Source organism: Aotus nancymaae, unplaced genomic scaffold, assembly GCF_030222135.1.
Source record: "Aotus nancymaae isolate 86718 unplaced genomic scaffold, 86718_ANA_hifiasm-v0.15.2.pri h1tg000029l, whole genome shotgun sequence".
NCBI classification, from domain to species: Eukaryota; Metazoa; Chordata; class Mammalia; order Primates; family Aotidae; genus Aotus; species Aotus nancymaae.
Genome location: NW_026988442.1, coordinates 92,985,146 through 93,009,639, shown reverse-complemented (window position 1 = coordinate 93,009,639; position 24,494 = coordinate 92,985,146). Strand labels below are relative to the sequence as shown.

Sequence of the window (24,494 nt, the reverse complement as noted above, 5' to 3'; positions counted from 1 at the left end):
GCCCCGTCCGCGCCGCGCGTCCGGCCAGCCTGCGGGCCCGCTTCTCTCGGCAGCCCCCACCCAGGCGCATGGCTCCATGAAGCAGGAGGAGGAGGCAGAGCGCGAGAGGTCCCGTCCGCCCCAGCCGCGTCTGGGCCAGGAGAAAAGGTGGGAAACTCGGGCTGCGCCGCGCCCTCCGCCCCGCCGCTGCCGGGCCTCCCTGGGGCCGCCACCGCCGGGCCCGCCTGGCCTGTTCTCGCTGGGGCGGGCTGCAGGGCCGGGAGGGAACCCCGCGGTCCTGGGGCGAGGGTCCCGGGGCAGCGTGGGGGAGGGGTCCTGGGTGGCGGGCGGAGCCTCGGGTCGTGTCCCAGCGGAGGGCAGGGGTCGGGAGGCACTGCCGGGGAGGGGCGGGCGGCGCCGTTTCCCGGGCCGCGAGGCTCGGCTCCCGCTCCTGCTCCTTGTCTGCACTCCCTCCAGGAAGCAGGCTCGCTCGTTGTAAAGTTTGGTGGTCTCCGGCGCCGCCTGGTGGCCCCCACCCACCGTCCCGCCGCCCCCTCCCCCGCCCGGCGTCTGGATTCCACCCCCGCGGCTCGGCCCAAGCTGCCCTACCCGTCGCTCCATCCTCTCCCCAACTCCCCAGCGCCCCGGACCCTCCTTCCTCACACCCTCGTTTCTCTCCTTTCACCCTCTCCCTCGACCTGCTTTTCCCCTCCCCGCCCTCCCCGCTCTGGCCTGTCCTTTTCTTGCTTAACACTCTTCACAAGCGCGCTTCCTCCGCCGCCTCCTCTTTTTCCCACCCCTACCCTTGGGCCCTCCTTCCTTAACCTCCGCTGGCCCCCAGTTCCGTGATTCGTCCACCTGACACTCTGGGTTTCATTCCTCTCTCTTTCCCAGGCTGTGGGTTTTGCCCTTCACTCCTTGCCCTCCTCCATTCCCTGTCCTGATCTGAACTCCTCTCCTTGCCACGCTCCCTCACCCTTATCCTTCTGGGCCTTATCCTCTTTCACTGCCCTCTCCTAGGATAGAGTGGGTGGGGCCTCTCCCACCCACAGGAGATGTAAACAGTCTCCTGTTTACTTACATCTTTGGGAGTAGCTCAGTTCTCTAGTAGTGGGGAGAGTTGGTGAAGAGATCAGGAAGAGATTTCTCCGATTCTAAGAGTAAGGATGGATGACTCTTAGCAACAATGATCTCTTCCTCCTGGCATAGCAAGATGGCCTGCCCTCAGGTCCCTGCCTCTGGCATGCTGTCCAGTAATTCTTCAGTGCTATCTGTGCAGAGGATTGGGAAATTTGTTTGTGTTGTGAAACCGGCGGAGAACCTTTAAATGGTCTCTCTTGGCCTGAGAGCAACTTTTCCTCTGCATCGGTGGTAGGGAAGTTTTAATGTGCGTCTCATGCTCAAATTCAATAAATAAAACCTTTGATTCTCAGTGTCCTCCCTTCTTGCTGATGACTCTAAGGATGAGATGATTCAGGGAATGGGACTGCACTGCTGCCTCAGATTTAGAGTTTGAAAGGTTTGGAAATAAGGAGAATCTGTTCTCTAGCTATATGCGCCTCCCCCTCTCCCCCCTCACAAAATTGCTCTGTCGAGTTGTGGTTTTTCAGAAACCATATCTTACCTCCGCACTACCTGGGTGTGTGTTCACTGCACCTGCATTTCCGTCTTAGGTACAGGAAGAAGGAATGGAATCGGAAGGAAGAAAATTCATTCCAGAGACAAAATAGCTCCCCTCCTCTGTTGTAGCTGTTCCTCTGGCAGTACAGACTTTCTGCTTTCAGTGAGTATTACCTTGGACATATTTAGAATAGAGCTTCATTGTTTTTGGCTTTAGGACTTTCAGATGTCGGCGTATTTTGTTCATTTGTATTTTTCTTCTTCCATGAGGGGGGTCCTAATGTTGTTGAAGTTTTTCCACTTGTTCTCTTTTAAAATTTAAATATGCAAAGACAAGTTTGTTTTCCATACTCCCATTAGAGTGAGTTAGCTGGGCGGGGGTGTGGCATGATCTTTCCTTTATATTTCTGGCTCCCCACCCTTCCCAAATTAGTTTCTCAATACAGCCAGAGATTGTCTTAACTTTTAGGGTAATTAAGTCAGAGGTTAATGCAGTTCCTGATCAAAGTCAATGATTGGTTCTCTTTTCTATAGTTTCAGTCCTCAGAGACTTTTGGAACATTTTGTCCTAAATTCGCCATAGTGATGATATTTTCTTGAAAATCCCATCACAGATTTGAAAATAATTAAAATTTTACACGGTAAACTTTAAACAAAGTTCTGGGGTAAAAATTATGACTGCTGTGTCCTCTTGAGTTGATTGATGATAGCATGCTGACACTTAGGAGAGAGTTTTCAGAGTGCTTCACTTCTCAGTGGAGCTTCCCAGCCCCTCTGATGGATGCAGGGGATAAATGTTTTTATTTTACAAATGAAAGAACTGAGGCCCAGAAAAATCTGGCCACTTGCTCTACAAGTCACATAGAAAAGGGAGGGGAGGTGAAAAACAAAAGTTTCCACTCGTAGATACATGTTTTCCTTTAAGCTAAGTCGAAATGAAAATGTATAGTCCTAGCTAGGCGTGGTGGCTCACGCCTGTAATCTCAGCACTTTGGGAGGCCGAGGCGGGTTGATCACAAGGTCTAGAGATCGAAACCATCCTGGCCAACATCGTGAAACCCCGTCTCTACTAAAAATACAAAAATTAGCTGGACATGGTGGCGCGTGCCCGTAGCCCCAGCTACTCGGGAGGCTGAGAAAAGAGAATGCATAGTTCTGCATGTTTTTAAAAATCTGTAAAGCTGAAAAGCAGTTGTTGCCAGGCATGGTGGCTTGCATCTGTAGCCCCAGCAGCTTGAGAAGCTGAGGCAGGGGGATCGCTTGAGCCCTGTAAATAGTCACTTCAGCCTGGGCAACATAGCAAGTCTCCATCTCTTTAAAAGAGAAAAAGTCTGGGCTCAGTCGCTCATGCCTGTAAATCCCAACACAGGGAAGCCAAGGCAGGAGGATTGCTTGAAGCCAGAAGTGAAGAAACCAACTTGGTTTCATACTGAGACCTGTCTCTACAAAAGGGAAAATTTGAAAAAAATTAGCCATGTGGTGGTTGTAGTGTGTGGTGGCTGTAGTCCCAGCTACTCGGGAGACTGAGGCAGGAAGATCTCCGGAACACAGAACTTCAAGGCTGCAGTGAGCAGTGATGGCACCACTGCACTCCAGCCTGGACAACTGAGGGAGAGGAGACCCTATTTCCAAAACAAAACAAAAAGGAACAATTATATAGGTAGATCTGTGATTCGTGGGGAAATTTTTCACACACCAACTGTTTTGGATGTGTGTATAATGGGATTTCAAAAATAAAGAAATGATTATTTGGTATGGTTACCAGAATGTATGTGGGTTTTTCTGACTGTTTCCTGGAATAGTTCCATAAGTAGGACAGAATTATAGCTCAGGTGCCATTTCAGTACCCGTAATGTAATTATTAAATTGAATTTCAACTAAACTCTGTCACAAAGGAAACAACAGCTTATTCCCTTCTGTGGAAAACTTGATTTGAGCAAGGAGGAGGAACAACTAAATGCTAAATGATAACAAAAGAAAATACAGAGACCTCCTTTTTCTTGGCCTCTTTCCCACCTCCCAAATCTTTATAAGGTCCCCTTGAATAAGCTGTTTTGAGGGTTGTCTTCAAAATGTGAATCTAGATTTTTTCCCCCCACCTTTAGGCTTTCCTAGATATTTTAATCTGGTGGTTGTTTGACACTTACTACTTTGACAACAGTTTTTTTTTTTTTGAGACGGAGTTAGTTTCGCTCTTGTTACCCAGGCTGGAGTGCAATGGCACGATCTCAGCTCACCACAACCCCCGCCTCCTGGGTTCAAGCAATTCTCCTGCCTCAGCCTTCTGAGTAGCTGGGACTACAGGCGTGCGCCACCATGCCCAGCTAATTTTTGTATTTTTAGTAGAAACGAGGTTTCACCTTGTTGACCAGGGTGGTCTCGATCTCTTGACCTCATGATCCACCCGCCTCGGCCTCCCAAAGTGCTGGGATTATAGGCGTGAGCCACCATGCCCGGCCCTGACCACCGTTTTATTGGTATTCAATGTGTATCAAGAGGTCTACAATAATAGCACATTTAGCAAGTTCAGTCTCTTTCTAGTGTATGTTTAGAAGCTTAAATGAGGACTCTAGTGGAATAAAACTGTACAACTCTCAAGACAGCCAAGTGTTTTTCTCTGTGTTTTCTGGCATCTCAGGATGAAAAGAAACAGTAGATAAGATTTATTACAAGCTGTTGCTCTCCAAAGTGGTCATGCGAGTAGTAATCCCATGTTAATAATGTGCTCTTTTAGATTACAAGGTCATTCTTAATGGAATTGTATTATGAGGGCATTTATTTCTCTAGAAATTGTAAGCACTCAGAGCTGTGTTATTTTTATAACCAACGTTACTTTTTTCAGTAGGGTAGGGTAGTATTGGTAACAGCAGACACTTAATAGGTAGTAGTTATATGCCACAGAACTGCCAGGTGCTTTTCATGTCTTTCACAGCTCACAAATAAACCTCTGTGGTAGCAGGACCCCAAGTCCACAGAGATGTGAAAACTTGCCTGAGTTGCGTAGCTGGTACGTGGCAAGTCAGATGTGGGGTCAGAGATGAGACTGTAACCTCCGAATCTAGGCTCTGTATCCTGAAGAGGGAGCTGCTCTGGGAAACTGTGAGCTTGTTTTCAGTGGACTTAGTAGCCTTGGAAGGGACCCACAGTGAGAGAGGAAGGTCCTTTTGCCCAGCCAGACACATTAGTGAGGGCATCATCACGTCTTCGTGTCAATACCAGTCTCAGTACCTGGTTGGTAAATATTAGCTGTGTGGGAGAAATAGTTTGTATTAATCCCTGAAACCACAAGTGGCCACCCAGGCAAATAAGCTCTCTAGTGGGTAGTTCTGAAAGCGCTCCATCATTCAAAAAGGAAAAAATAATTCTTCCCAACTGCAGTTTAGATTGTCTGACCTATCAAAGGAAAGCCTTGAGCCACCTAGAAGTGGCACCCGAAGCTAGTTCCAGAACTGACAGCTATTGGTATGTTTTAGCAAAGATGATAGCTACCAGCATACATTGGACCAAGAAGTGAATTTGGGTGATATTTGACTTAATTTTTAAAATGAATTATCCACAGTGGCTATCCATTTTGCTATGAATAATTATTAAACTATCCCAAAAGGAAAAAAAAAACAAAACCATCCCTTGGTTTGAACTGAGTAGAATGGAGATTGTTGATAAGAATAGGCACTTGTAATTCAGTCTTCCCCAGGTTCTGCAGTACTCCACGGTTATCGGGCAAACTTAAATAAAATTACTAGATGTGTAGATAAGATTGTTGATGACAGTCAGCAGTGTGTGTGTGTGCACCCATGTGTGTACTATATGTAGGGCACATGTTAGGTGCCGTGAAAGATGAAACAGATGCCCCGCGGGCTCTCAGGCTCAGGGTGATGCTGAGTTCAGTGCAGGCTGAAATTTTTAAGTTGTAAGCTGCCCCAAATAGCAGGCCAGTGCTCAGTGTCCCTACAGAGAGGAAGGGTTACTGAGGGGCCCTTGTTGCGGGCCCTACTGAAGTTCAGGGTCCCTTTGAGTGTTGTACGTCAGGTGGAGAGGAGAGAACCCCCTGCAAGCACAGGACAGATGAGGATGCCGCAGCATAACTGAGGAAGGCTGGTGGCTTTAAGCACTAACGGCAGATTTTATTTGGCACCTGCAAGGTTAAGAGGTCTTAAGAGGTAAAACAGTGGTTCCTATGATTTTGCCTGCTTTTTGTTGAAGTATGAGTATTGTTTCCATCTGGTGGAAGCCTAGTTTTAACTAGCTTATTTTTATTGGTGGTCGTAATGGATGAACAGGAAGAAAAGGGGATTACTACTGCAGACTCTTACCATAGCCCTTGACCTGAGCTTTGAATAAGTAACCAGCTGAAGGCCTGGAAGTGTCTTGGTTGTATATACCCCTAATTTCAAACTTTGTCTTTTTCCTTCCGTTTTTGTAGAGAATGGGGTCTTGTTATGTTGCCCAGGCAGGTCTCAAACTCCTGGGCTCAAGCTGTCCACCCACCTCTGCCTCCCTAAGTGTAGAGATTACAGACATGAGCTTCTGCGCCTGGCTTCTCTTTATTTTGGATGAACCAGATTCACAGTAATTTGTACAGTGCTCACAGTACCATCCTTGGTAGTTTTGTGAGGTTTGGCAGGAAAGTTTGATGGGCACAGATTTAGAAGAAGTAGAGTTTGTCATTAAGTGGAGCATTTGATTTTAGCTGGTCAGATGGATAGTTAGTATGATCTATTAGAATGCTATTATTCTGAAGTATCTTACCCTGTACTCACAAAGCCGGGCTGCTGGAGGACCAGGTGTCTCTTGATCCTTGTAGGGCAGTGCTGAGAGCTGAGTTGGGAAATACTTAGTTGTGATGAGATGCCTACTTTGTTGGAATAGAACTAGAGAATTTCAAACTGAAAGAGAAAATTTTGATGAAATTTGTTGATTGTGGTTGGTATTTAAGAAGCCTTTGTTTATTACCAGTATCCTGGTTTACTTCACATTCTTTGACTGTAGTTGTTATGTATTAGGTCATTCTTACATTGCTATAAATACCTGAGACTGGTAATTTATTAAAAAGAGAGAGATTTAATTGGCTCAGGGTTCTGCAGGCTGTACAGAGAGCTTAGCAGCATCTGCTTCTGGGTAGGCCTCGGAGCTTTGACTCATGGCGGAAGGCAGAGCGAGAGCAGGCACGTAACATGACCAAAGTAGGAGCAGGAGAGAGGTGGGGGGAGGTGCCACACACTTTTAAATGACCAGATCTTGAGAGAACGCCCCCACTGTCATCATCGCTATCAGGAATACAGCACCAAAGGTTGGTGCTAAACCATTCCTGAGAAATCCACCCCCGTGATCCAGCCAGCTCCCGCCAGGCCCCACAGCCAACGTTGGGGATTACAGTTCAGCAGGAGACTTGGGTGGCGACAAAGTTGCAAACTGTATCAAGCTAATATTTGGGGTATGTTGACAGATAAGTAAAATATTAGCACCCTCAAAAACCTGCTTTAAATAATTCTGCAGAAGGATGGGAGATGGAGCGAGTAGGTAATGCACAGAGGTATAGATGAAATAAGATTGGTCATAGGTTGGAAATTGTTAAATATTGGGCTCATTATACTATTTGTGGCGTATACTGTTTTCTCTAGTTTGTTCACATTTGAAATTTTCTGCCTGGCACGGTGGCTCACGCCTGTAATCCCAGCACTTTGGGAGGCTGAGGCAGACGGATCACCTGAGGTCAGGAGTTCAAGAACAGCCTGACCAATATATGGTGAAACCCTGTCTTTAAAAAAAAAAAAGAAAGAAAGAAATTTTCCATAGATTTGAATTTATGGAATAAGCTTTTAAAGAAATGCCTTCTAATATATTTTTGATGCAGAAAATATCTAACTCTGCTTTTGGTCACTAAAACTCAACTGAGACTATCAGTGAATTGGTTACTTAGTGGCCTCCAGAGAAATGCTTGGGCCTAAAGAGCCAAGATTTTGGTTGGTTTTGTTCATTGCAAATCATAGTCGGAAGATGTAGGGGACTGTAAGCGCTAGACATCAACTGTGGTTATGCTCCACTGCGGATCAGTGACTGTATGTGGTGTGTAGGCAGAATCTTCTAGACTTGCACTGGTAGGGTTTGAAAATCCCTTCTGTTGCTCTGTCATAGGATGTTTCACCAGCCAGGTGATACCACCTGCCAGAGAACACCTGAGTTGGTCCCTTTATCTCACAACATTTAGCTTTTCCTTCAGGCGTGGTGTGGTGTAATGAGAATGATGAAAGGTCTTTTTAGCTTTTGCATTTCATCCTTTCTCCTTGATTGTTTGAATTCTGAGGCTCTAGAGGTGCAGAGCTGCAGGGCCCTGTTCAAACACCAGCTCTCTGGGACTGTGGTCCTGCTGCTTCATCTAACCTGTATGTGTCTCTAGCTTGCTGCCCACAGTTACTCACAAAGTAGAGGCAAGTGAGAACTTAGACCAGTGACACCCATCGTGGATTTAAGTGACCCTGGGACTGGGGGATAATTTTCCAGGTGATGGCTGAGATGTTGACTTTGGGCTTGATTTTTCATATTTTTTTCCCAGCTCCATTTTTGTTGGCAGGAGTCTATAAGTTGTTAGATTAGTTCTTAACATACCCTAGAACTAAAATTTTTATTTATTTATTTATTTTGAGATAGGGTCTTGCTCTGTCACCCAGGCTGGAGTGCAGTGGTACAAACATGGCCCACTGCAGCCTCGACTTCTTGGGCTCAAGTGATCCTCTTGCCTTAGCCTCCTGTGTAGCTGGGACCACAGGCACATGCCACCATGCCCAGCTACTTTTTTTATTTTTTGTAGAGACAGATGTCTCACTTTGTTGCCCAGGCTGGTCTCCAACTCCTGGGCTCAAGCCATCCTCTCACCTCAGCCTCCCAAAGTATTGGAATTATAGGTATGAGCCACCACGCCCAGCCCAGAACTTAATTTTTTTAATCCCACCCTAAAGAAAGAGACTGAATCCAGTGGATATTATTAGAAAGATTCATTCTTCCTTGTGGTTGGTGAGAAGACCCAGGCTATAGAGCCTGATGCATAGCTTGTGATCCAAATCCTAGCTCTGGCCCAGGCGCAGTGGCTTATGCCTGTAATCCCAGCTCTTTGGGAGGCTGAGGTGGGCAGATCACCTGAGGTCAGGAGTTCAAGACCAACCTGGCCGACATGGTGAAACCCCATCTCTACTCAAAATACAAAAATTAGCCAGGCATGGTGGCATGCACCAGTAGTCCCAGCCACTCAGGACCAAGTAAGGAGAATCGCTTGAACTTGGGAGGCAGCGGTTGCAGTGAGCCAAGATCACACCACTGCACTTCAGCCTGGCACCAGAGCGAGACTTTGTCTCAAAAAAAAAAAATTCTGACTCTGCCACTTAGTGGCAGTGTGAACGATATAAAATGATGGTGGCATCATCTGCCTTACTCAGTGCTTTAGAGGATTCAGTGAAACCCTGTTTGAAGAGTGTATCCTCTGTGCAAGCTCTGCTCTGTTGACCTTGTGAACCGCCTGCCTCGGCCTCCCAAAGTGCTGGGATTACAGGTATGAGCCACCGTGCCCAGCCCAAGCTCGGCTCTAAGTCCAGAGTGCACAGCCAAACACCGGCCCCCCAGGAGTTGCCCTCCTAGACAGCAGTGGAACAAGAACTCAGATGATAAGAGCAGCTAAAAGTATGGATGCTTAACACATACCAGTCACTGTTTTAAGTCCTGTGTGTGTGTATGTGTGTGTATACTTTTTTTTTTTTTTGGGTAGAGACTGGTTCTCCCTATGTTGCCTATGCTGGTCTCAAACTCCCAGGCTCAAGGGATCCTCTTGCCTCGGCCACCCAACATGCTGGGATTGCAGGTGTGAGCCACTGTGTCCAGCCAGCGGCAGTGGCAGATGGGGGGTTCCTCCCTTGTGGCCAGGAATTTGAGACCACCATGCTGGGCAACATAGTGAGACCCCCGTATCTTTAAAAAAAAATTAGCTGGGCATAGTGTTGCACACCTTCAGTCCCAGCACTTTGGGAGGATCACTTGAGTCCAAGAGTTGGAGGCTGCAGTGAGCTATGATACAATGAGACCTATCTATTAAAAAGAAAGAGAGAGAGAAAGAGAGAGAAAAGAAACAAGACCCTATTTCAAGCCAGAAAAAAAGAAAGAAACAAAAAAAAAAAACAAAAAGAAGTGAAACAAGCCTCTATTTCAAGCCAGACATTGAAGTGTACAAGCTATTATTCCTTGGCTACAGAGAGCTTTGATCTCAATCAGAAATGCCCTAGATGTGTATTTTGTTATCGATCAGCATATATGAAGAACATAAATAATCCTTGTAAAAAGTTTATATCATTCAACATAAAGTGACAAGTTGTTTAGAAATAATGGCATTGCAAATGAGTGTGTAAATATTTAATTTGAAATTTAAAAGGTTGAAGAATTTACAGCTGAAATACTATTTGTACATCAATGCCTAAAAAGATAATTATGTGTTACATGTCCAAATCACAGGGGAAAAATTTACGTAGCACAATGCAGAACTCTCTCTCCCTCCCCACACTCCCTCGTCTTTCTCTTTCTGGCCAAAACAGTAACATACAATGACTTGAGAGAAAACTTAGTTTTCTATACTTAGAAACTTCAGTATTACCAACATTGAAATAACTAGGCTCTATTTTCCTGATTCTGTTGAGGAGTGACACTTTTCAGACAACAGAGAGGACCTTGGTAGTGTTATGGCTATACATTTTTACCCTGGGCTTTTAAAGACAAAGAACAATTAAAAACCCTTTGCATCATCAGCTAGGAGGAGGCTCTGGCTCCCCAGCCCATGTGATACCACATTTTGTTAAGCTGGTAGCTTTGTATCTGTCTGCCTGGCTATGACAGGGCAGAAACTGCCGCCTCACAAAGGGGCTGTGAAGCTGGGGTCATTCATGTGAATAAAGGTTTCTGCTAGGTTGCAGGTTTTTTGAATGGGGTCTTGAAAGGATATGGAGATGTATAGAAATTGGAGTGAGTTCATGGGGAGCCAAAGAGAAGGAGAGGGCTGGAGGAGGAAAGCTGCAAAGACAGAGAGGTGGGAGCTTCGTGTCAGAAGGTGTGCCCTCTTCAGAGTGACAGTCAACTGCTTTGCATCCTTGCTGTGGTTTGGGGCTGCAAGTCCGAAGATAGATTGAAGTTAGTGATGAGGAAAACGCAGAAGGACGTGGTTAAGAAGGAAAAGCATGAAAGTTCCTCTGGAGTTCTTTAAAAATAGGATGGTTCAATTTGGAGCCTCTAAAAAAGGTAGAGACATCATGATGATGAGTCTGACAGGTCTCGCGCAGCCCTCCAGGCGGTCTGGAAATGTCCTCAGCCAGCTTAGCGCTGGCTGCTGCCCCACCCTGTCTTCTGCCCTGGGGAATCTTAGGGAACAGGGAGCTGCTTGGTGCCTGCCTCCGTCCATGGCAGTCATATGGAAATTTTATGGAAAATAAAAAGTATTTCCCCTTTAGGAAAAGGTTAGGGGTTTCTTCTGGTCTGTGACCCTTTTTGACCCCATGACCTAGAGATGGCAGTGGGAGAAAGAATTTGACAGCTCTCAGTCTGTCCATGCACACTCTTTCTTTTTGATGTTTTTTCTCTCCTTTTAACTAACCATTGAAATTAATGCTTAACTTCTCATTTTGGTTAGGGTTCTGCAGCATTCCAGACCTCGAGCACTGAATCAGGATGGGAAAAAGACGTTGTGTTCCTCCACTCGAGCCCAAGTTGGCAGCAGGCTGTTGTGGGGTCAAGAAGCCCAAATTATCTGGAAGTGGAACACACAGTCACGGGAATCAGTCCACAACTGTCCCCGGCTCTAGTTCAGGACCTCTTCAAAACCACCAGCATGTGGACAGCAGCAGTGGACGGGAGAATGTGTCAGACTTAACTCTAGGACCTGGAAACTCTCCCATTACACGAATGAATCCCGCATCGGGAGCGCTGAGCCCTCTTCCCCGGCCTAATGGAACTGCCAACACCACTAAGAATCTGGTGGTGACTGCAGAGATGTGCTGCTACTGCTTTGACGTCCTCTACTGTCACCTCTACGGCTTCCCACAGCCACGGCTCCCCAGATTCACCAACGACCCCTAGTGAGTAAACCAGGTGCTGGGGGCACAGACGAAGGCATGGTGACGTCTTGCTGGGGTGATTCTCTCGAAAGGGTCTTCTGCTTGGAAAGCTTTATCATCATTTGAGGACAGGGTAATGGGAAGAGAATGATGAGAAATGTCCAGACAATATTTAAAACACTGAGTGGATTCAGTAATGGAAGGGAGTAGTTCACATTTGGAGGAGGCTATAGGTTTGTTGTTAAAGGAATGTTCTGGAAATCAAGTGATTTCATTCTTGGCTCTTCTGTTGGTTCACATGACAATGGATAGGTCATTTAACCTCTCAAGTGGGGAAGTCACGCCATACCACTGGGGACCCCCGTAGTGTTGAAGTCCAGGTAAGTTGGAAGTCTGAGGACCAGGCTGGAGACCAGGAGCTCTCATTCACTGGGATCTGTGATTTTGTTAACGGGGATTTTCCCTCACTTTGTTCATGAGCAATCCCTTGGTAAACCTGTAGGGTCACTGACGTCCCATTAAGAAGGTCAGAATCTGCTTCAGGATTTGTAGTTCAAGAGTCTTTGTTGCTTGTCCCAAGCCCTCTACTGGTCTCAGTGATTTAAATAAGCAGTATGTATAAAGTGAAGAAATCCGTGCTAGCATTTTCTTCCTCAGACTTGGAAGCAGCTCTGAGCTGGCTTTGAAAAACATTACTGCTTTTTTGTTTTTGTTTTTGGGGTATGCTTTTGGAGCATTCATTGACAGGAGATTATTCGTTCTCAATTGTTGGTTGCCATATGGAGGCTGTGCAAAACCCCGGCTGGGGCATGGAGAGGGTGTGCAGAAAAAGAACCTCTTCCCTTGGGAGACCCGTCAGGTTGGCAGATCACACATGCACAGAGCTAAGGGGAATTTGTTCCTCTGCGAGTGTGTCAGAGGAGAGGAGATATGGAGGGAAGTGTGCTTGGTGTTCAGGGAAGTGTCACCCTGGGGTAACACGGTTAGGAAGCACCTGACTGAGCAGGTGGAGATCCCAACCCTGGGGAGATCCAGGGTGCCCCATGCAAGACAGAGACGCAGTTTGGAAGAACAGGTGGTGATGTGGGTGTTTAGGGAAGGTTTCGGCTGTTGTATTCAGGGCTTTGAATTTCCATCCTATTGGCAGTGGAGGCCTTGTCTTGAAGGGTTTTTGAGTAGGCTTTGGGACTGCAGCTTTGGCTGGTGCTGCCCAGGTGCTTTATTGGATAGAAAAAAATGGCTAGATGGGAGAACTGCCGTGGGAGCCTTTGTAACAGATCAAAGTAGGTAACTTGGAAAACTTAAGTTACCTCTAGAAATGATTAACTCAAGAATCTAAGAGGTAAGGGCGTTAGGAGTGTGGAGGGATTTCAGGAAGAGGGAACAGTCCTTGAAACTTCTTGCTAAAAAATCTGTCACTCTCAGTCTGATACAGCCTAATGAACTATGACTTTGGCCTAGAAACAGAAAATGGCAACTCTGCTAATAGAAAGGTTTCAGCACAGTGGCTCATGCCTGTAATCTGTAATCTCATCACTTTGGGAGGCCAAGGTGGGAGGATTGCTTGAGCCCAGGAGTTCAGGATTAGCCTGAGCAACATAGTGAGACCCCCTCCATCTCTTATTTTTTCTTTAATCTTTTTTTTTTTCTTTTTGAGACAGAGCCTCACTCTTGCCCAGGCTGGAGTACAGTGGCATGATCTCAGTTTACTGCAACCTCCACGTCTCAGGATCAAGTGATTCTCCCACTTCAGCCTCCTGAGTAGCTGGGATTACAGGTGCCTGCCACCACACCCAGCCAATTTTTGTATTTTTAGTAGAGGTGGGGTTTTGCCATGTTGGCCAGGCTGGTCTAGAACTCCTGGCTTCAAGTGATCGGCCCGCCTCAGCCTCCCAAAGTGCTGGGATTACAGGTATGAGCCACCGTACCTGGCCTTTTAAAATCTTTTTTAAAAGATTTTTTTAAAAAAAGGTTTTTTAAAGAAACTTATTTTTTTCTGAAAATTTATAAGCAGAAATATTTGTACTTGTCTAGGGCAGACATGATCATGGAAGCAACATGTGCTTGCAGATGAACAGGGGACTGTGCAGGTGAGGTATATGTCACGAAAGCTGGGGAGCATGGCTGCCGGGATAAAAAGAAACTAGAGTTTGAAGGAGAAGTTGAGTCTTGGGCAGAGGAAGAGGAAAGCAGCATGTGAATGTGGTGGCAAAGTGAATTAAAGCTGTCAGCATGGAACATGGGAACCACCACACGGAACCTTTCCTGCTGCTTTGTCGGTTTCCTGTTTCCAGCCGGAGGCTGTGCCGTTTCCAGAAAGGCAGAGAGTCCTTTGGGTAGCTGGCAAGTCCAAAAACAGGGTTTTTTGTCAATAACAGAAATGAATAGGGACAAAACCAAAGATTTTGTTCTTATTCACGATTAATTTGGGGCTGGAGAATGTTTTGTGTTTTGCTTTTTTTAGTCCGCTCTTTGTGACGTGGAAGACAGGGCGGGACAAGCGGCTTCGTGGCTGCATTGGGACCTTCTCAGCCATGAATCTTCATTCAGGACTCAGGGAATACACGTTAACCAGGTAATGACCCCAGACATTAAGAACTGTAGATAAATTGGCTAGCATCAGAAGTAGCTGCCTGACTTTCTTTCTTCTAAGTGATGTATTTTGAGCATTTTCTTTTTTGGTAATCAAGAAATATAAGGGGCTTAATCTGGTGAGTCATTTATCAGTTCAAGTACAGACAGTTAATAGCATCAAGTTGTTTTTAATGTGTTAGTGTTGATGCACAATAGATACTCTCTGCATAGCTTAAGATTCATAAATATGTGGGCTCTATGGCACCTGATGTTGGCTCCTGACTCCAGAGCAGCCTTACCTGTGTTTTCTGTCCCTCCCTAGTGCACTTAAGGACAGCCGATTTCCCCCCCTGACCCGAGAGGAGCTGCCTAAACTTTTCTGCTCTGTCTCCCTCCTTACTAACTTTGAGGATGCCAGTGATTACCTGGACTGGGAGGTGAGAACAGCCGCATTTGGAACTCTGCATCTCTCGTTGCATTTGGGTTCGGGTTAGTACATGGCAATGTATCTCCTTCATTGAGAGAGAGGGCATAAGAATGTGAAGGCTGAGCTTGGAACCAGTTGTGGGCAGCATAGGTGACATAAGAGGTGCTGCTGTGCCGGGAGGAGGCAGAAATGTCAGTGGAAAGGCTTTCTTCTTCTGTTTCTCCCCAGTCTGCTTGGTTTACATCCTTCTCCCATGTCTAATAAGAAATAATGGGGTAAAAGAAAATAGTCCAGATCCCTCTTGGCAAGCCCTGGAGTAAAAGTTTTTATTAGGAATCGGATATGAAGAATCATGACCCCAGAAAAAAACCTTGTGGCATGCTTATTTAATGGGATAGGGTCAAGGTAACATACGCAATTCCTGGATGAGACTTAAAGAATTCATTTCTATTACCTTCATATTCCGAGAGATGGCTACACATACTCTCAACCCTTCCCTAAAGCAGAACTTTCTTTGGCCCCTGTACCTCCTGAGATAGAATTAGTCGTGAAATGCAAGAAGCTCTCCCTTTTCCAGGCCTGTGTTAAGCTGGTCAGGGGACAGTGTTGATTTATATGTGGGGACTGAAGTTCCGTTAGAGTAAGTAAATGCCATTTACTTGGTTGTGTTTTTTTTCTGTAGGTAGGGGTCCATGGGATTCGAATTGAATTCATTAATGAAAAAGGTGTCAAACGCACAGCCACATATTTACCTGAGGTTGCTAAGGAACAAGGTGAGTTGGATGAATGGGATTTTAATGACAAGTCTCATCCACAGTGGTGCCAATTAAAGGGCAAGAAAGTGAAATGTATCATCTTTAAGCCCAACTACAACTAAGAATGAGGGCCTTTCTTCCTCTTAATACCTGTCAAATTCCTATTGACCCAACGATAAACTTCCGAAAAGGTCTAGGAGCTGGGAAAAGAAAAAGGGTAAATAGCTCGCTTGCTCTCCTTCAAACACTTCAATGAGTAGTTTTGTTTCTTGGCCCCTTGAACTACAGTGGCAGTTGTAGCAAAATACCACCAATCAACCTGACCATATTGTAGAATTCAGTAGATATCAAACTTTGGATCACAAATCGTTAAACGATGTTATACGTGGCAAAGGGTGTAAACATAGTCCCTGCTGTTTTTTAAAGAACTCAGTAGTCAGCCAGGCACAGTGGGTGGATTATAAGGTCAAGAGATTGAGAACATCCTGACCAACATGGTGAAACCTTGTCTCTACTAAAAATACAAAAATCCCAGGTTCAAGTGATTCTCCTGCCTCAGCCTGCCGAGTAGCTGGGATTACAGGCGTGTGCCGTGACGCCCAGATAATTTTGTATTGTTAATAGAGATGGTTTCTCCATGTTGGTCAGGCTGGTCTTGAACTCCCAACCTCAGGTGATCTGCCCTCCTTGCCCTCCCAAAGTGCTGGGATTACAGGCATGAGCCACCACACCCAGCCTGATGAAGTTGGTTTTATCTGTCAAGAATGACACTGGGCACGGTGGCTCATGTGTGTGATTCCAGCACTTTGGGAGGCTAAGGAAGGTAGATCACTGGAGCCCAGGAGTTCAAGACCAGTCTGGGCAACATGGCAAAACCTCGTCTCTCCAAAAAGTACAAAAATCAGCTGGGCATGGTGGCATACACCTGATAGTCTCAGCTACTTGGGTGACTGAGGTGGGAGGTGGGATCACGTGAGCCTAGGAGGTGGAGGTTGCGGTGAGCTGAGATCGCACCACTGCACTTCAGCCTGGGTGACAGGAGTGAGACCCTGTTTCAAAAAAAAAAAAGAATGTGCCAGAACAACACAATAGTATATGTACAAACAACTTCCTCTTCCTCTCTTTCTCTTCTCTTTTTATTTCTTTCTTAAGATCTCCTATCACCCAGGCTGGAGTGCAATGGTGTGACCTGGCTCACTGCAGTCTTGCCCTCCTGGGCTCAGATGATTCTCCCACCTCAGCTTCCTGAGTAGCTGGGACTATAGTCACATGCCACCACACTCAGTTAATTTTTGCATTTTTAGTAGGGATGAGGTTTAACCATGTTGTCCAGGCTGGCCTTGAACTCCTGGGCTCAAGCGATCCTCCCACCTCAGCCTCCCAAAGTGCTGGGATTACAGGCGTGAGTCACTGCACCTGGCCAGCTTCTTTCTCGCTGTTAATTTTTTATCATAGAAAACAGGACTGCTAGAAATCATCAAATTGAAGGAAGGTCACACAAAGGAATATAAGTTGCAGAATTTAAATTCCTCTCTTCTCACAAAGCAGCCTTGGGTACCAGCACTAGGCCAATAGGCTGGTCTAAGTTGGAACCATGTTTGTTCCTAGATAATTATATTGAGGTAACATCTGACAGGAAGGACACAGAAGCAGGGAGCCTGGGGACAGCCATTATGGCATGTTTTGGGCTGTCATCTCATGTCTCAGAGTCTCCATGGGACTGTCAGCGAGACTGGACGCCAGGTACGTGGGGGTCAGTGTCCAGGGCTTCCTCTGCCCTGCCCTTAGCAGACTCAGCTGCTTCTTGAGTCCCATGTCTTCTCTTGCACCGGCCACGTGAGAGCATGCCTTACTCTTGCATGTGTGCTGACTTCAGTGTGACCTCTCTCCTCAGACTGGGATCAGATCCAGACAATAGACTCCTTGCTCAGGAAAGGTGGCTTTAAAGCTCCAATTACCAGTGAATTCAGAAAAACGATCAAACTCACCAGGTAAGCCATTGTCTTGTTTTCCTTGTCACTTCAATTTAGTTGGGGTTGAATGGAGGATAATTTTGATGGGATGGGGAAGAAGTTTTCTCTGTGAATGTGCCTAAATCAAAGTAGCATAGGTGAAGTTCAAGTTTTGAGGAAGCAGCAGCAGCAAAGACAGAGACTTTCCCAGCATCCTGTGCGTCTCCACAGCTGAGCTGGGGGCACGGTTGGAGCATGGCAGGCCTGCTGAGCAGGCTGTGGATGGCTTTGCCAGACCCATGTGGTTGGGAGGCTGACGGGGAGATTGTGTTTAGGAGATAGGGCTCTCTGTGGAAGTCCAGGGTCAGTTGGGGTGCTGCTTTCTGACCACACATGCAGTCAGGCGGCAGGAGATGCAGGAGAGTCAGATAATGCTTTTTACAAAAAGCTAAAAGGAAACGCCTCTCATTTGGGGGGAATACTTCTAGGAGGAGGCTGCCTAGTATAGTAGAATGCACATGGACTTGGAGTCGGAATCCCAGCTCAACCTTTACTAGCTGTGTGACCTGAGCCAGTTATTCTACTGCCTGAGCCTGTTCCCTGTCTGGAAGATGTGAATGATAATACCTTAGAGTTGTTTGAGGCTGTGCTAAGGTAATGTATGGAAAATTTCTAGCCTGGGGCCAGGCAACATTGTAGGTGATCAGTAGACATTAGTTCTCTTCTCATCCTTACTGAAATCTAAACTGAGTGGTTTAGCTCCTATGGGCTTTTGTGGGGCCTCTTTTGGGCCCTCATCTGTAAAATGCTGACTAATCATGTAATCTCACAGGTCTGTTTGGAAGATGACCCAGTGTTTTTAAGTGCTTTGGATTCCAAAAAATTTTTAAACAGCAACAAAAAAACTCTTCAAATACAAAGCATTATTATTATTATTATAATTTATTTGAACAGCCATTTCCCTGTCAAAATTCAGGAATAATCACCTTGCAGTGGAGGAGTGATTACAGTGGGAGAGATGGCTCTGGGTAAGGACTGTCACACCCAGCTCCTGTGGTCTGTAGTAGGCTCCATAGGTTTGTAACACCCCATGCTTCGCATTCTGACTCATGGCTCTTTCCAGAGCAAAGCCAAAGTGCTATGAATTCTGTTATGATGGCCCTGTGATACGGCATATTCATCTGGGGAGTGAAACCTATCCTATGTAGCCCCAAGGATCCTTTCACCTGCTTCAGCAGAATTTGACCCAGAATTAGGTATCTGTGTCCCTTTTAGTTATAAAAACTTGTTTGTTGCTCTTATGCAAATTGAGGTTGCATTTCTGTCAAATTTATCACATTTAATCTGAAAGTAGATACGCAGTTTGCACTGGGTTTTGGTGCAGCCATCTTCCAATCTGCCACCCGTGTAATTTGACCTTGAAACTTTTCATCCAGACCCCAGTAGCTGATTGCTTACGAGCAGCCTGATGATAAGCACGTGTAGTATTTCAAGGTGGGATGTGCTGAAACACATTCTCAGGGGTGAATTGTGATTGTGCTTTTTCATCTTGTTCATTTGTAATAACAACATTGTTTTCTTGTGCTGTCTTTCATTTTCTGTAAGTAAGATTGCTCTTGGTCTTCCATTTTATTCTTTCAAAATGTGGAATAAGCTTTTGGTTTTTCTCTGCTGAGTGACTTTACAAATGAAGCATTTGGAGTTCCTAATACTCTTCCTGTTTCCTCATACAGGTACCGAAGTGAGAAGGTGACAATCAGTTACGCAGAGTATATTGCTTCCCGACAGCACTGTTTCCAGAACGGCACTCTTCATGCCCCGCCCCTCTACAATCATTACTCCTGACACACGGCTGCATGACCAGTCCCACCCCCCTGTGGCCACCAATGGCTATGACATCATTGGAGCAGATGCCTCCTCTTCCTGGTCCAGTTACTTCTATTACTGCACCATTTTATGATGCTAGCTTCCGTTGCCAAGTCTGCCTCCCGCTGACTGAGGGAGGGTAGGGTTACCTTGAATGAAACAGAACTTGAGGGGCCCAAGCCTTATCTCAGCCTTTCCTCAATATGGGGTTCCGTTGGATTGGGGCTCCTCCATGACTAGTGAGAATTACTGTGTGGGTTCAGAAGACCCTTGGCTGGTATTTGCCACATGGGTGTTGGCCACACACTGGAAGCTGAAATTGATGATCCCTGAAGGTTGAATCCACACACACCCCTGCAGCCTCCCCAGATGAAGTAGGTGTATTCCCCTGGCAGTCTGGGCAACGGAGACCAACAAGAAACATTTTTAGGTTGTTTTAAATTCCTTTTTTTAAACTTCCAGTTTATTGTGTACGAAGAGTTGATTACAACCTCCATGCTTCATAAGTGGACGCCACGTTAGGGTTGGACGTGGGCACCATGAGTCCTTCGAGGCTCCTGGACAGAGACCCACATCAAGATCGGAAGCCCTTTGGATGGCGTTGCAGATCTCATTGCTCAGTAAGCCGTGAAGATTTTCATTCTCATCCCACACTCAGTTGGATTTTCTGGCACTCTTCCTGCATTGAGTCTCCTGATTACTGAACAGAGCTCCGTGGTGTAGCCCACTGAGGAATGGAATGGAGATGCCCATGGGAGGTCCTGATGTCATCACTGCACACAGGTGTGAAAGGAGCGACCTCTTCTGCACCGCCCGGCTACCTCACTCCTCTGCTGGTAGCAGTGCCTATAGCTGGACCTAGGTTCTCAGAAGCATAGATGTGCAAACAAGCGATTGAGTTGGGCTTCAGGAGAGAAGCATCATAGGAGAGAATCCAGGGTCTCTAAGCTGGTTTTCTTTTCAGGCAAACATCCTGAGGGGCCTGTAAGCAGGGGAGTTCCTTTTTCTAGTTTGCCTGTAGAAGTGGGAAGACTGTTGATGTTTCTGTCCTTTACAGGACTTTAGAAAACAGTTGTATAATTACACAAGGCGGGTCTTTATCTTGCCTACCATGCTGGGAATCTTCACCCCACCAGGGCAAATTTCCAAACAGCTCATTTTATTGTCGGTTTTTCAAACTTTCACGTGACATACTTCCCTTTCCCATTGCTGCCGATTTCCAAATCGCTGTCAGCAAGTTTTTCCTCTCTCCTTGCCTATTCTTCACTCATTTGGTGGCAAAGTTAATAGAACTAGGGGTCTTGGAAGATGCTTTGAAAACACTGTTACAGAGGCACTGCTGAAACGATTCACAGGAAGGGTGGCCAGTTGGAAGAAGGATCCTGAGGATGCAACACTGGTTATCAACAACACGCTTAGAGAACTCTTGAAGTGGATTGGGTGTCAACCCAGTGAACATAGTGTTTTGATTTAATTTATTTTTTGAAGTTTATGTGGTGATGGTGTGGCTTTCTGAAATGGGAAAATATTCAAAAGATCGTTTGCATTTTCTTCTGCCAGGAATGGGGGAGGGGAGCAGGGGCACAGTCTGAGAAAGGACACCTGTGCTGTTCTAGGCATCGCTGGTGAGTCTGTGGGAAGGGGTGGGCGAGGGTGAGTGGGTTTGCTCCGCACCGTCCTGTGCTGCTCGAGAGGACCTGGGACGTGGGAGGGAAATGTGGGTGACAGGGTGCCCAGGCTGCGGCCCCTCACTGCTGTGCTGGGTTCCTGCAGCCTGCCACGTTTCCCTTGGCAATGTAAATGAAGATGGAGGGGTCATTTCATGATTTCCTGCTGCTGAGAATAAATGTCTTGTTAAAAACATGTGGCAGCGGTTACTCTTAGGTGCCATCGATCGACGTCAGGGTGGTCAGCTCCGGACTAAGCCACCCACCTCCAATTTGTACAACAGTATTGATACATAGGGCTACACTCATTACTGTTCCAGTGTTCTATGTTAAAAGTTGTGTTTAATTTCTAAAGATTAAAAAAAAGCAAAAAAATTGGTGCTAAACCTTCACCCCTGAGCACGCTCAGTGAGACTGGTCATGCAAGCATTTACAGTGCCACGCTCCTCAAGCCGATTTTTTCTTGTGGAAATGTTGCCCTATTTGTCTTCCCCGATGTATGGTATGTTTTTTAATTTTATTTTATTGAGGGGGGTAGGATACCTGCCATTTAAAAAAATGAATAGAAAACTTTAAAACCCAAGAAATGGGGAAAAAAATCAGTGCACAAGAATTGGGCTGGTTAGGCCCAGCACCACACTGAAGTGGGCTCAGTGGTTTTTGGAGTGAAGAAGCCTTACTCCCTACACATTCCCTCATGCTCCCACACAAGTCCAGCGGTGGAAATGCTTGGGTTCCTCTTGCCTTGTCAGGGGGACTCAGGAGTCGACCAAGGGAAACCATTTGGCCCCAGGAGGAATGGGCATTGTCAGTATCCGTCCTGAACGGGGCCTAGTCGGGAAGCAGTCTAGAAGTGTATGGTCACGGTCACCTCATGAAAGTGTGTGGCAGGTGGCTCTCAGGAAAAATACCAAGTCTGGATCATCCACGTGGCAGCTTTGCATAGTGAGAGGACAGCTTCGAACTGCAACTGAACTGCCTTCTGCACGCTTGACCAAAGCAGTGATGAGGGCGGCCAGTACCTGCGGTGTGAATGGTAGGTTTAAAGAAAAGGGAATGTTTTCTGCTGAGTGTTTCCTTTGTCCTTGGGCTGCTCAAGCTGGACAGTAGGTAACCACTGTTTTCAAGGAACCAGCCCAACTTCTCTGGCTTGGTTCGGAGTTCGTTTCATCCCTAGCTGTGAGTGCCTTTTGGTCTGGAAAGTTGGCTTGTCTCATAATACCCACAGCTAGGACATTCTTTCTGTAATTATGAATTGTCCTTGTTTTACATTAAAAGAGAATGTCTCTGATCACTAGAGTTCGTCAGTGTTGGATTATTTCCACTGTGAGATTCTTAAAACTTTCGCTTCATAAAATAACAAAACAACTCATGTTAGAGACCCTTTCAACATGAAAGGTTTGTAGTTGAGACATTACATATATTTTATTGTTTATAATAAAAATCATCTATACAAAAGAAGTCCTGGGTGTTAATATTTTGCACAAGATCTGTTTTCCATGATGTGTTGACATCTACAATTTCACTAACTGTTGATGTTATTTTCTATTGAGATTCTGGAGCCTAGGGAGCTATGTGTTCTTTTTGTTCATTTCGTTCTTTTTTCCCTGAAGCAAGAGACTATATGGCCTTCAGTGCAAAGACTTCAGACCAATTCTTTGTATTACACTTGGTTGCCTCTTGGCTATATAACTTCTGAGATGCAAATCATTGAACTCTTTAATGAAGTATTGTAGAGAATAAATCATAATGGATAAAAATTGTTTTGTCCTGCCTCTTTTTTAAACCTGTGGCTTGATTCATATGGAATGTTGGTAACAGTTGTCTTATTTTTGAAGATAGCCGATAAGATAGTATTCGGTCAGCTTGGATATTTTGTGTGGTGCTCACAGCCCCACCCTTGTGTATATTTTTGTGGTTGGTAGCAATGCCACTGGTGGCATAGAGCCAAGTTTCGTGTGCAATCATTCATTAGCCCTTTAAGATTTGGGTTTTTCCAGAAAGGTTCATTGTTTTCATTAGATTTTCAGATGAGACTGACCTTGCCAAAAAAGCCAAAATATCTTGAAGAGGGGGAAAAAAACCACTATTATATGTATCATATATATATATAATAATTAATGGTGATGTTAATGAATTCAATCAAAGCCCCTGGGACATACTGGTGCAGTCTGACCTAACCAGTGAAGTTTTGTTTTTGGATGGCCCAGGAAAGATGAGATGTGTTTGGAAAAAAGGACATCTTCAGTTTACACTTTTTTTTTTTTTTAACTTGGTAAAAATAATTAAGTATTCCATTTGGGCAGCACTCGGGAGTCTGCTTGTCCCTCCCTGGCTTCAGCTCCCTAGCCCAACCCATCCAAAGATACCCATTTGACACTATTTGCAGAGAGGTAGAATTTCTTTTCTTCCTTTTTTTAAGGTAGTCAATTCTGAGGCCCTTAGCACTTAGCAAAGCTCAAAAACACATGGCTACAGATAAAAACGTGCTGTCAGGGTTAGGTGATTTTGAAAATTGACTACAAGCAGCTGATGTTTATAGGCTTTGTTAATAACTGGTATATGTGAAGAGGAATTCTTTGTTTCTTCGAGAGAAATTAATGTTCTAGAGATTACATTCCATAGTACTTGTAGTACCTGTAATTAAACAGCATGGAATTCCGTATGACTGATTTTGGGGGGCGGGGAGGAATTGGTGATAAGGCAAAATTTTCGATTTTAGCCGTCACTGTTGACTTCTGGAGTGAAATAAACCATCTGATCAGAGATCAGTGGTACTAATCCTTGTGGGAGTCAGGGTGGGGGAGGTGCTCTACAGCTGCTTCTAGATCAAGCTAGATCTGTAACTTTGACTTGAATAATCTGACTGAAAAACTAAGTTTTCAGTGAGATGAGGCCTCACTGTGTTATCCAGGCTGGTCTTGAACTCCGGAGCTCAAGCTATCCTCCAGGCTCGGCCTCCCAAGGTGCTGGAATTACAGGCCTGAGCCACCGTGCCCTGCCCAATTCATTTTTTATTAAATCAACGGAGTTTACAATATGACCATCTAAACATTGTTGACTAATGAGCTGAGATTGTTGCCTAATAAGCTATGATTATTTCCTTTATTGTACAGCCTTTTGTTTTCTCCAGTGTTGAAAACAGCATCATTTTTCATTTGCTTTTTTTTTTTTTCTTTTTTTTGAGACAGAGTTTCGCTCACTCGTCCAAATTGGAGTGCAGTGGCGCGATCTCAGCTTACTGCAACCTCCACCTCCCGGGTTCAAGCGATTTTCTTGCTTCAGCCTCCCGAGTAGCTGGGATCACAGGCGCCCACCACCACGCCCGCCTAATTTTTGTATTTGTAGTAGAGATGGGGTTTCACCCCGTTGGCCAGGCTGGTCTCAAACTCCTGACCTCAGGTGATCCGCCCGCCTCGCCCTCCTAAAGTGCTGAGATTACAGGCCTGAGCCACCGCGCTCAGCCGTCATTTGCTTAACTTTCTACGCATCACCCAAATGTTCCAACAGACGTGTGGTTAAAGCCTTCAATATCATTGTCCTCATGCTCAGAAGTATCAGATATCCCCCAG

At 45.7% G+C, this 24,494-nt stretch overlaps 1 protein-coding gene across 4 annotated transcripts; it reads left to right on the top strand.

Annotated features, from left to right (window-relative positions):
- Nucleotides 1-22,682, top strand: AMMECR1L (AMMECR1 like). 4 transcript variants are annotated; one of them, XR_001108945.3, is made up of 9 exons: nt 49-147; nt 1,653-1,762; nt 11,258-11,702; nt 14,146-14,256; nt 14,578-14,692; nt 15,365-15,455; nt 17,332-17,428; nt 17,878-18,043; nt 19,123-19,207. XR_001108945.3 is itself a non-coding variant. In XM_064382866.1 (9 exons), the coding sequence occupies exons 3-9, from the start codon at nt 11,296-11,298 to the stop codon at nt 19,232-19,234; spliced, it is 1,068 nt and encodes a 355-aa protein (XP_064238936.1). In that variant the 5' UTR covers nt 49-147; nt 1,653-1,762; nt 11,258-11,295; the 3' UTR covers nt 19,235-22,682. The 4 variants fall into 4 exon arrangements, 3 of the variants coding, with proteins under 3 accessions (XP_012317736.1, XP_064238936.1, XP_064238935.1); XM_064382866.1 differs by lacking the exon at nt 17,878-18,043 and adding an exon at nt 17,046-17,180 and having other exon boundaries at nt 19,123-22,682; XM_012462313.2 differs by lacking the exon at nt 17,878-18,043 and having other exon boundaries at nt 1-147; nt 19,123-22,682.
- The last annotated feature ends 1,812 nt before the right edge of the window (nt 22,683-24,494 follow it).